Consider the following 12,210-nt stretch of genomic DNA (forward strand, 5'->3'; position numbering starts at 1 on the left):
GTGATCTGCCCGCCTCGGCCTCCCAAAGTGCTGGGATTCCAGGCGTGAGCTGCTGGGCTCAGCCTGTTTTGTACTTCTTATTGCATCATATCAGGAGGAAAATTACGTCAAATAGTCCCATTACTGTGATGCTACTTTTGTCTACTTGGTTAAGATTGTGGCCCCGAGATCTCTCCCTTAGAGATAAATGTTCCCTTTGGTAATTAGTAAGTCATCTGTGGGACAGACCTTGTTAACGTATAGTTTCGTAACAATCTTCCACCCAATGGTTTCCCATCCACTGATGATTCGTACTTGAATCTAGATTTTCTAATTCTATCACCATTTCTTCTACTTTTTTTTTTTGAAACAGAGTCTCGCTGTCGGTCAGGCTGGAGTGCAGTGGCGTGATCTTGGATCACTGCAACCTCCGCCTCTTGAGTTCAAGAGATTCTCCTGCCTCAGCCTCCCAAGTAGCTGGGGACTACAGGTGCGTGCCACCACGCCCAGCTAATTTTTCTGTATTTTTAATAGAGACGGGGTTTCACCATGTTAGCCAGGATGGTCTCGATCTCCTGACCTCGTGATCTGCCCGCCTCAGCCTCCCAAAGTGCTGGGATTACAGGCGTGAGCCACTGCACCCGGCCTCTTCTACATTATTAACCAGCATTTTTTGGTAAAGAAAAGCTTCCTTTTCACCCCTTATTTTTTCTCTCTCTCTGGGTTTCACTGTGGACTAATGGATTGTTTTTAAATTTAATGTATTAATCCATTACTTCATTATGTTTTAATGCTCAGATTGGTCATCAAGCTGGTTCCAATGTCCTTTGGACATGGCCTCATTAGTTTCTGATCATTGCTTTCTGGCCCAACAAAATGTCTCATGTTTACGTCGTACTTTCCCTTACATTCACCCAAAGAATCTTGGTTCTCTTATTAGAGAGTAGGATTAGGAAACCAAGATTGGCCAGGTACAGTGGCTCATGCCTGTAATCCCAGCACTTTGGGAGGCCAAGGTGGGCAGATCGCTTGAGTCCAGGAGTTGGAGACCAGCCTGGGCAACGTGGTGAAACCCCTTTCTCTACAAAAAAATTACAAAAATTATCCGGGTGTGGTGGTGCATGCCTGTAGTCCCAGCTACTCAGGAGGCTCAGGTGGAAGGATTGCTTGAGCCTGAGAGGTGGAGGTTGCAGTGAGCTGAGATCTTGCCACTGTACTCCAGCCTGGGTGACAGAGTGAGACCCTCTCTCAATAAAAAAGAAAAAAGTAAACCAAGATTTAGGTGCTAGATCTGCTCACCCAATTTTTGTTTTTTTGGGACGGAGTCTCGCTCTGTCACCCAGGCTGGAGTGCAGTGGCGCGATCTCGGCTCACTGCAAGCTCCGCCTCCCGGGTTCACGCCATTCTCCTGCCTCAGCCTCCTGAGTAGCTGGGACTACAGGCGCCCGCCACCACGCCCGGCTAATTTTTTGTATTTTTAGTAGAGATGGGGTTTTACTGTGTTAGCCAGGATGGTCTCGATCTCCTGACCTCATGATCCGCCCACCTCGGCCTCCCAAAGTGCTGGGATTACAGGCGTGAGCCACCACGCCCGGCCCTGCTCACCCAATATTTTTATCAATAGCTTGAATAAAGGCATAAGGAATGGTTATCATGTTTACAGATGACCCCAAACTGGAAGGGGAAGCCAAATGTATGATAATAGAATCAGTTTTCAACATGACTTCAGTGGGATGACATCTGAGCCAGAACCACTAGATTTATTTATTTTATTATTAATTAATTAATTAATTTTTTTTTTTTTTTGAGATGGAGTCTCGCTCTGTGGCCCAGGCTGGAGTGCAGTGGCGCGATCTCGGCTCACTGCAAGCTCTGCCTCCCGGGTTCGTGCCATTCTCCTGCCTCAGCCTCCTGAGTAGCTGGGACTACAGGCACCCACCACTGTGCCCAGCTAATTTTTTTTTGTATTTTTATTAGAGACGGGGTTTCACCATGGTCTCGATCTCCTGACCTCGTGATCTGCCTGCCTCGGCCTCCTAAAGTGCTGGGATTACAGGCGTGAGCTACCGCGCCTGGCTGGTAAAACTCTTTATTGGAGCAAAGTTGATATAAAAAAAATAGTTCTGGTTGTCAGCTGACATGAGTCAGCAGTATTCTGTGACTCAAGTTGCATTCATTCATTCATTCAGCCAGTACTTACTGAAGTCCTGCTTACCATGTGCCAAGCACTATTCTAGAGGCTTGAGATACATTACTTAACAAACCAAATAAGCAAAAATCTCTGCCCTCTCAGTCAGCATTCTGCGGGAGATGGGATGTCAGACAATAAAGAAAAACCATAACTAATATATCGTATGTTATTCAGTGATGAGTGCTCTGAAAAAATATCTCAAGGTATTTTTAAGGAGATAAGGGGCATATTAGGAGGAAGTTCAGATTCTTCAAGGTGATAAATGAGCAAAAGGAAGCAAGGGACTCAGTCCTGTGGTTATCTAGGGGGAGAGTGTGCCAGGTGAGGGAGCAGCCAGGTCAAAGGCCCTGCTGGTTCGGGCTACTATACATGTACCTGGTGTGGATGAGTGAGGGGAAAAGTAGTAGAGGATGCAGTGGTACTGGTGGTGAGGATGACATGGAGGGCTTTGCAGACCACTCCAAGTAAGGTCATTCTGAATGAGATGGGGGTACCCTTGGAGGGTTTTGAGCAGAGGAAAGCCCTGACCTGGCTTGTGTTGTGTGTTGTTTTGTTTTCTTTAAGATGGAGTCTTGCTCTGTAGCCCAGGCTGGAGTGCAGTAGCACAATCTCAGCTCACTGCAACCTCCGCCTCCCAGGTCCCGGTTCAAGCAATTCTCCTGCCTCAGCCTCCCGAGTAGCTGGGATTACAGGCACACACCACCATGCCCAGCTAATTTTTGTGTTCTTAGTAGAGATGGGGTTTCACCATGTTGGCCAGGCTGGTCTTGAACTCCTGACCTCAAGTGATCTGCCCGCCTCGGCCCACCAAAGTGCCGGGATTACAGGCGCGAACCACCACCCCTGTCCTGGCTTGTGTTTTAAAGACTCACTCCAGCTGCTGTGTTGAGAATAGATTGTAGGGGAACCAAGGAGGAAACGGGGAGAACAGTTAGGAGGCCCTTGCAGTAACCAGGAGAAAGAGGGTGGTGCCTGGGCCCTAGGGAGCTGGGAAGTGGTCAGATTATAGATTTTCTAATGGACTGGATGTGAGGAGTGAGATAATGAGAGGAGCTGAGGGTTTTGGCCTGAGCAACTTAAAGATGGAATTGCCATTAAATGAAATGGGGAAGGCTGTAGGTGGAGCACATTTTTGAGAAGGGGGAGAGATCAGGAGCTTAGTTTGGGACATGTTGGGCTTGAGATGCTTTTCAGACAGCCAAATAGAAATGTTGAGGCCGGGTCAGGTGTGGTGGCTCACACCTGAAATCCCAGCACTTTGGGAGGCCAAGGCAGGTGGATCCCGAGGTCAGGAGTTCAAGACCAGCCTGGCCAACATTGTGAAACCCTGTCTCTACTAAAAATACAAAAAATTAGCGGGGTGTGGTGGCATAAACCTGTAATCTCAGCTACTCGGGAGGCTGAGGCAGGAGAATCACTTGAACCCAGAAGGCAGAGGTTGCAGTGAGTGGAGATTGCACCATTGCACTCCAGCCTGGGCAAAAGAGCAAGACTCTGTCTCAAAAAAAAAAAAAAAAAAAAAGTTGAGGCCTTTTGGAGTTAAGGGCTGAGCAGGGCTGGACTAGGCGGCAGATAGGGGTTTGGGTATCACTGGCTGTAGGTGGATTGAACCCATTTAGAGTAAGCATCCAAACCTGGGCAATAGTAGCACTGTGGGTGCTTGGTGCTGTCCATATCCCATGTGGAATTCTGTGTCCAGTTCTGGGAGCCCCTTTAAAAGGGATGCTGCTAGCCTGCACCATGTCCACAGAAGGTGATGGAGGTACAGAAATCATGCAGCATGAGGAAACTTAGCTGTAAGAAAGGAGACCTGGGACCATGTGGGTGCTGTGCCCACCCTCTTGACAGCATCCCTGTTGTGGGAGCAGATGTGGCAGACCCTGAAAGTCGGGAGGAGAGGAAAAGAGGTGCTCTGAGGAGGCTGATTTTGGCTGGGGGTGAAGAGGAGCTTTCCTGCAATTGCAGCAAATTTATGGAGCGATGGTCTCTACTGCCATGGAAATAACTAGCAGAGGCTTTCACTCTTTTGGACTCTTAACTACAGGAGGAACTACTACATTTTTCTGTAATCCTGTGCACACTTAGGAAAAGTTGAAGTAGCTTTCCCAAAATTACTTATCCTTTGAGATTATTGCTTAGATAGTTTCTATGTTTTGTTTGTTTCTTAATGCTGTTGGGATCCACTAAATTGATTTCAGAATCTGCTAATGGTCCAGGCTGCAGTTGGAAACCCCTGGTCTCAGCAGAGCTGAACTCCACCCGTGGAGATGTTAGGAGCCAGGAGGATTAGGGGTGGGTGCCTCTGGGCTTCCACTCCAGTCTTAGGGGTTCCCTTCCCCTGCCGGGTCACGTGCAGGTTGTGAAGGTTTTACCTCCTCAGCAGTACATTAAATCCTATTATCCCACTTAAGCTAATCTTGCCCTTCCCCCACCCGAGGGCTTCGCGTGGACAGAATATTAAGCGGACAAGCCCGCAGGGTACCTAGACTAAGTGCTGAGCTTGTAGTGAATGCCCAGCCATGACTTGCAGTGGATTGACCTGTGCAAAAATTGGACTCTCAAGCTGCTAGCCCCAGTGTCAGCACGAGCTCGGCCGAGTTCATTTGGTCGCAGGAACAAGGGGGTCGCCAGGAGCAAGAGCAGAGGGGGCGCCTAAAGGGAGGAGACCAAGGCCTAATCACCATCCGCCCCCTAACTCCCTAGGCGCATAGCGGGGACGCAGCGTGTCCCCAAACCAACGCCACTAGCAGAGGGTCCCAGAGGAGCCGGAAGGGGCCAGGGCCTGGGCGGCGGTGGGAGGGTCTGAGCAGTGGGGGCGGGGAGCTGGGGGTCGGCTTTCGTCCGCGTCCCAGCACTCCGGCGGCCGCCGGGGCTACTGATCCCGGGCTTGGCCCCCTGCGGCCGCGCCCCGAGCTGCCGCCCCTCGCGCTGCCAGCGCCCGGGAAGGAGGAAGGGGGAAGGGGCGGGCCGGCCGGGCTCACGGCCGACTTCCTCCTTCGGCCCCGCCCTCCGACGCTTGCGGGTGAGCTCTGCCCAAACCGAGGCTGCGGGGCCGGCGCTGGCGGGAGGACTGCGGTGCCCCGCGGAGGGGCTGCGTTCGCCAGGGCCCACGTGACCCTGTTTCCCACCTCCCGCCCCCCAGGTCCGGAGGCGGGGGCCCCCGGGGCGACTCGGGGGCGGACCGCGGGGCGGAGCTGCCGCCCGTGAGTCCGGCCGAGCCACCTGAGCCCGAGCCGCGGGACACCGTCGCTCCTGCTCTCCGAATGCTGCGCGCCGCGATGGGCCCGAGGAGCTGGCTCGCCGCCCCATGGGGCGCGCTGCCGCCTCGGCCACCGCTGCTGCTCCTGCTGCTGCTGCTCCTGCTGCAGCCGCCGCCTCCGACCTGGGCGCTCAGCCCCCGGATCAGCCTGCCTCTGGGTGAGTGCCGGGGACCCGGGGACGCGGGCCGGGGGAAGGAAGGCTGCCGGGGACGTGCCTCGTGCGGAGGTGGCCGTGACAAAGGACCAAGGAGGGGACCTGTCGGAGGCACGGGATCCATTAGGACCCCTTCTTTTTTCAAGGCGCTGCGCGGAGGGAGGGAGAGGAGAGGGGAGCTGTGGGGCCGCTGGCCCTTTTCTTCAGTTTTCTTTCTGCGTAGGGATGGGGTCTAGCCCGCTCTGTCGTCCCCGCTAGTTCCCTTAGGAGGATGCACTTTCGGCGGGGTCCGCCTGCCCATCTACTTGTCTTTGATGCTGACCAGAGCCGACCGCGGTGCCGCCCCCGAGGGCGGCTCGGGGTAGAGGGAGGCCACTGCTTGCAGTCCTATAAACACTGGGGTTCTGGTATTCCCAGCAAGTCGCAGCAGGGCCGGGAGCTGTGGTGGGCGGGCAGGCGCCCGATCCTCCCTCTCCGCCCCTCCATCCCTGGCTTGCCAGTGCAGCCCCAAGCCCCAGCATGGAGAGACCTCCAGGCCCTGGGAGCGACCAGACTGCGGATGGGGGCAGCTCTGGGCGCTGACATTCCCAAGTCCTGGGAGCGACCAGACTGCGGATGGGGGCAGCTCTGGGCGCTGACATTCCCAAGTCCTGGGCGCGACCCCTCCTCAGAGTGACCTGGGAGTAGCATCCCGGTTGGCTGGGTTCCTTTCCTGGTCCTCACATCTGCTTCTGTGGCCACCTCCTGTTTCAGCCCTCCGCCCTTCCCTCTCCTTTTCCCTTCCATCCGGTTGCTTCTCCAGCTCTTCTTGGGGCACTTGGGCTTTAGATTCAGAGGGTCCTGGATCCCAAGCCCATTTCTTCCACTGGGCAAGTAAGTGCCTTCTGCTCCCAGTGCCCCACCTTTCTCATCTGCAAAATAGGCAGTCATAGGTGCCTTGCAAGGTGTGTTACTCGGGTATGAAGTTTATAAGTGCCCAACAGATGTATCCGCAAGCCCTTTAACTTGTTGGTTGTCATATTGTATGACTTGGAATAAAGCATGTATGAATTAGAGGTTACAGACTGAAACTGTACCAGACTTCCATCTCCTCACAGCATCCCCACCTCTAAAAGCATCCTATTTACAAAGGGAAATAGTAGAATCAGCACTTAAATTAAGGCAGGGCCCTAGCGGCTTCAAGTAACCCTATCTGAACCCCTGTCTGAAATACTGCAGATGACCTGGGTTCAAATGCTACCTCAGCCACTTAGTAACCATGTGACCTTGAGCAGGCTACTTAAAGTTTCTGGGTCTTGATTTCTTCATCTGTAAAACAGGTATAATAACAGAACCTACCTCAAGGTAGTGAAGATTAAATCAGCTCGTGTTTGAAAAGTCGTTAGGACAGGGCCTGGTACAGGAACCGCTGAATGAGTGTTACTCAGCTCAGAGTTTACTTCTGTACATCTTGCCCAGATCTGGGGTGATTCTGCCTGGGGTTAGGACAGGGTTGGGGTGTTAGTTTGACTGTAGCCCCTTGGATGCTTCAGCTTGTGAAGTCAGGATGAACAGGTGTAACCAGCCCCAGGCCTGCTGCCTTGCTACTTCTGTTGTGGCCACAACTCCCTTTGCCCTCAGACCCTCTCATTTTTGGGAGAAGGCAGGGTGAGATGGGGGCAGATGCTCCAATGGACTCCACTTATGGCCTTGGGAAAGCTGGGCTAGCTCACGGGACCATGTCAAAAGACGGTAGGTTTCATGTCCAACTCTGGAACTGGATGGGACAATCACAGGGTAGCTAGAAGGCAAAACTGGAGAGCAGTGAGGGGAATCGAGGGGACCTGCTTCCCGAGGAGCAGCTAGAATACTTGGTTATTATTACCAATGCAGCTGCAGGACCTGGTCCACTTCTACAAGCCTGTGACTGTTCCCAGGCTTCTGTCATGCACCAGCATTCACCTGTCAGGGCTGCCGTAGGTGGGCTTGCATTTTGTGCATTGTACCAAGGTGCCCAGCTGAGGGTTGAGAGGACCTGAAATGCAGTCCACACTCAGCTCTCCAACCTAAGAATCCTGGAGCAAAAGACCCCTTCTCCTATGTTCTTGGGGCTAGGTCTGCCCGGAGTGGCCCATTTTTCCAGTCCCACCAAAGCCCTGGAATAGTGTAGTGGCACCTAGCTACCCGAACTTGTGAGCACGTATCTATAGTCGACTGAGTTGCCACTATACCCTGGAGTGCCCCCTCTCTGGGCTTCCTCCTGGCCCTCATACCCACCTCCTACTCTTACCTACGTGCAGGTCCTAGGGCTGGCTGGGAGTCCGAGAGGGGAATGCCCTGGTAACTGAACAGGCTCACCCTTCAGTGTGGCCTAAGGCGGTTTCCTGCCTCATCCCAGGGGGCTCATTAGATGTTCCTGGCAGTGTGCCCATCCTGGGCAGGCTCGTGGTGACCATGGGACGCCGGGCCCAGGGCCCTAGTGCCCTCCCTTGCATGCATCTTAGGAGAAAGGGTTTGGAACTGGAGATTACACACCCTCCTTTCCTCCTGCCACTCACTCCTCTACTGAATTCCCACCCATGCCCCGTAAGGACCCAGATGCCTAGGGACAGTGGGGCTATGTCTGTGGTTTAAAACAAAATCCCTTGAAGTGGAGCGTCCAGCTTGCCCTGCATCTGGGGTCCTTCATAGGGAACCCTAATTATTGTTGATGAACAGCACATTCCTGGGGTGCTTAAGATGCAGGGAGCCGATTTGTGGCCTCGCCCAGTGGCCAGTAGGGGGAGGAGGATGGGGGGACAGCCACTGGGGGCTCCACAGTCAGCTGGAAGTCTCTGAAAGGAACACTTCAAAGAAGTGTGTGGAATTTGGGTTCTCTTGCGTTGGAACTACCATGCAGAGCTCCAGGACCAAAGCCTCGGTCAGGAGCAGGAGTGGTGCTGAGTAGAAACAATGGCGCCCAGTGCCTCCCAGCCTGGCCATGTGGGGAGAAGCAAAACACGCCTCCTCTCATGGCCCTCCAAAGTCTTTTTGGGCCACCTTATTTGGACACTTAATGGGAGTTATTATTATTGTTATTTTGAGATGGAGTTTCGCTCTGTCTCCCAGGCTGGAGTACAGTGATGCCATCTCCGCTCACTGCAGCCTCCACCTCCCAAGTTCAAGTGATTCTCCTGCCTCAGCCTCTCGAGCAGCTGAGACTACAGGTGCCCGCCACCATGCTTAGCTAATTTTTGTATTTTTGTAGAGATGGGATTTCACCGTGTTGTCCAGGCTGGTCTCGAACTTCTGACCTTAGGTCATCTGCCCATCTTGGCCTCCCAAAGTGCTGGGATTACAGGCATGAGCCACCACATCCGGCCTTAAAGGGAGTTATTAATTCCCTCCTGCCCCAGAAGTGCCGGGCGGGAAAGCTCTGGACGCAGTATTTCTGAAGCAGATTGGACAGAAATCTGTAGGCCTGCAAACTGCAGTCAACAAAACCCCATTGAGCAGAGAGAATGGAGCATTTGGCACAAATCAGCTGCTTGCCCTCTGGCCCTGGAGGAGGCAGCCAGGGTCAAGGCTGCCCTGGGAAGCCCTGATGCTGGTCGCTTGTTGAGCCCTCAGCCCGGTTACTGGCTTCCCTCCTTGACATGGTCTCAACTGGACATGAGCCTTTGTCTCCAGCTCTGTCCTATGGGCCAGCATCTCTTTGGCTCTGCAGAGGTGAGTGGAAGGCGCTCTAACTGTGGATGCTCAGAGCCTGGCTTTGTAAAGTAGCTTGCCACCCTTACTAACTACACAACCTTGGGCAAGCTCCTGGCCTTCTCCAGGCCCATTTTCACATTAGCAAGAGAGGAATAATGGCCATCTTCACAGTGTTCTGAGAGGATTACATGAAATAATGTATGTAAAGTGTTTGGCATGGTGCCTGGCCCGTGCTGCATCCGTAGTAAAAAGGTAGCTTCTGCTCTGGTGTGCTAGAAACCCCCTGCCAGCCTTGCTTGGTGAGGTTATTTGCATCCATTTTTGTGCACACTGGTGGTATGCAGGCCCTCTGCTAGGTGCCAAGCCTGTCAGGCTTAGTGCCTGCCCTGGTAGAAAAGACAAAGCAAGGCCCCCAGGAGCTGATTGGAGGTCATTACCAGGGGTCCTGCTTAATTATAGCCCAGTTATTAAGTGCTCCTGATTCAGCCTTTTCAAAGTCCTCCTTTGCCTGAAGAACCTCCTCTGCATGGGGCTGGACCATGCCTCTCCCTGCCTGCCCTTCACTGGTTCTGCTCTGCCTTCGGCACAACCCACATCCAGCTGGTGTTGAAATACCTCTGTGCCAACCCAGGAGAGCGCTAAACTTGCACAACTTTTGGGGCATATCTGGATATACCAGCATGTTCATCCTCTAGGCAAGAGACAGAGGGTGGCACGGGGCCTGGAGAAAAGGCTAGACTCGGGTCATGTCATCAATCACTCCTTCCTTTATCTTCTTAGAGCCTGTTGCCTCTCACTCCACCCCCATGGGTGCTCAGGCTGGCGCAGGACTCAGGGGGCCTCTGATGTGGCCCTCCCTGGGGATCGGGGCAACAGGAACAACACAACGCGAGACTCCTGTGGTCGAGGCCTGCCTTCCCTCAGATTAGCTTTTTGGGAAGTCTGCTCCCTTGGACTGCATTCTCCATGCTTTTCCCCAGCTGGTTTCCCTGCCCCTCCTCTTCACATTCTGACCTCCCTGTGCTGGGAGTGGGACAGCTATCCTGTCTGTAAGATAAGATAATTAAAAGCCTGGTGGCTCTTTCCCTGCTGCCACCAAGTCATGCAGAGACGGAGGCTCAGGCTCGGTTGCGTTCAAGATTCGGCTTCACCCATAACCCACTGCCATGGCCGAGGAAGGCATTGCTGCTGGAGGGGTAATGGACATTAATGCTGCTTTACAAGAGCTGTTGAAGACAGCCCTCATCCACGATGGCCTAGCACATGGAATTCGCAAAGCTACCAAAGCCTTAGACAAGCGCCAAGCCCATCTTTGTGTGCTTGCATCCAACGGTGATGAGACTGTGTATGTCAAGTTGGTGGAGGCCCTTTGTGCTGAGCACCAAATCAACCTAATTAAGGTTGATGACAAAAGAAACTGGGGGAATGGGTAGGTCTCTGTCAAATTGACAGAGAGGGGAAACCCCGTAAAGTGGTTGGTTGCAGTTGTATAGTAGTTAAGGACTATGGCAAGGAGTCTCAGGCCAAGCATGTCATCAGAGAGAACTTGTAATGCAAGAAATGAAGAAAATATCTTTGGCTCACAAAAAAAAAAAAAAAAAAAAAAAAAGTCTGGTACCCACAGCGGCTCTATACTTATTAGCTCACCATCGACCCTCTTCTGGGCACTGAATACTGGAACACTAAGGGGTGGCTCCTGCCCTGTGGCAGAGGTGGTCACGGAAGAGTAGAGTGGCTACAGAGTGATACACAGAGGTGGAGTGTTCTGTCCAGCTGCTAGAGTTCTGCCTCCCAGGCCTGTGATCTGACTTGTTGTGCATGGAAGCTCTATTCTGCACTCCTGGATCCATCTGGAAGCCCATCCTGTAGTCTAACAGGCTTCCGAGAGGTGGGGGGCCTGTGGCAAGGGGGTTTCAGTGGGGATGGTGGGTAGGAGACAGAAGCCATCATTTTACCATACTCCTAAAGAGGAGCCAAATTAGCCAACTCGTGTCCTCTTTTTTGGCATCTTTTGGCCCATCCTCTAGGAAGGGGGCCAACTGGAAGAGCAAATAAAAGCGGCCATTGCGGTGCACTCCCTGTGTGCCAGGCACTGCTGTTGGATGTGGAAGTGCATTGCTTTATCTCATGCAGATGAGGAAACCAAAGCTCAGTGAAGCTAACTCATTATCAAGGTCATGCAGCTATAGAAGAGTTTGGGACCAAGCCTTGGGCCACAGTTCTCGATTCAGCAACCACATTCTTTCCATTAGAACAGCTGCCTCCTGCTTCACCTGTGAATCGTACAAAAGCAGCAAGATGACCCGGCTCAGCCCTTGAATAATTGCAGGTTATATTTTTCCATCTGTTAAAGAAATCTGTTGAGGTCAGTCTCTGGACGGGGCAGGGGATCCAGCCGAGGCCCCTGGTGGCATGGCCATAGTTGGGAAGAGGGCAGAGCTGGCAGACTTGGTCAGGAATGTGGCACACAGGAGACTGAGGCACACATCTCAGACAGAAGTTTGCAAGCTGAAGGGTAGTGGGCCACAGCCAGCCTGGAGATACATTTTGTTTGACTTCCAAGTTCTTTAGAAAAATTTTAATTAGGCCAGGTGCGGTGGCTCACGCCTATAATCCCAGCACTTTGGGAGGCCAAGGCGGGTGGATCACTTGAGGTCAGGAGTTTCAAGACCAGCCTGGCCAACATGGTGAAACCCCATCTCTACTAAAAATAGAAAAATTAACTGGGCATGGTGGCAGGCACCTGTAATCCCAGCTACTCAGGAGGCTAAGGGAGGAGAATCACTTGAACCTGGGAGACGGGTTGCAGTGAGCCAAGATCATGCCATTGCACTCCAGCCTGGGCAACAAGAGCAAAACTCCATCTCAAAAAAAAAAAAAAAAAAAAGAAAGAAAAATTTTAATTAGTTGCTGATATTTAAAACTTAGGAAATTTTACATAAAAATCTAGGTTTCCA

The 12,210-nt window shown here is 52.6% G+C and overlaps 1 protein-coding gene and 1 pseudogene across 4 annotated transcripts in view; both read left to right on the forward strand.

The window, feature by feature from the left end:
• SEMA4B (semaphorin 4B) overlaps positions 1–12,210 on the forward strand; it is a 44,862-nt gene that overhangs the window by 11,242 nt on the left and 21,410 nt on the right. The window contains exon 2 of one of the 4 annotated variants that reach the window (XM_016927412.3): positions 5,313–5,587. The exons of 2 other annotated variants lie outside the window; for them this stretch is intronic. In XM_016927412.3, the coding sequence (XP_016782901.1) occupies positions 5,434–5,587 (154 nt within the window). In that variant the 5' untranslated portion in view covers positions 5,313–5,433. Of the gene's footprint in view, positions 1–5,155; positions 5,588–12,210 lie in introns of those variants that run through there. One more of the 4 variants, XM_054667919.2, reaches the window with a different exon arrangement.
• On the forward strand, positions 10,323–10,867 carry LOC134808558 (small ribosomal subunit protein eS12-like; annotated as a pseudogene).

This window comes from Pan troglodytes, chromosome 16 (assembly GCF_028858775.2).
Source record: "Pan troglodytes isolate AG18354 chromosome 16, NHGRI_mPanTro3-v2.0_pri, whole genome shotgun sequence".
Taxonomy (NCBI): Eukaryota; Metazoa; Chordata; class Mammalia; order Primates; family Hominidae; genus Pan; species Pan troglodytes.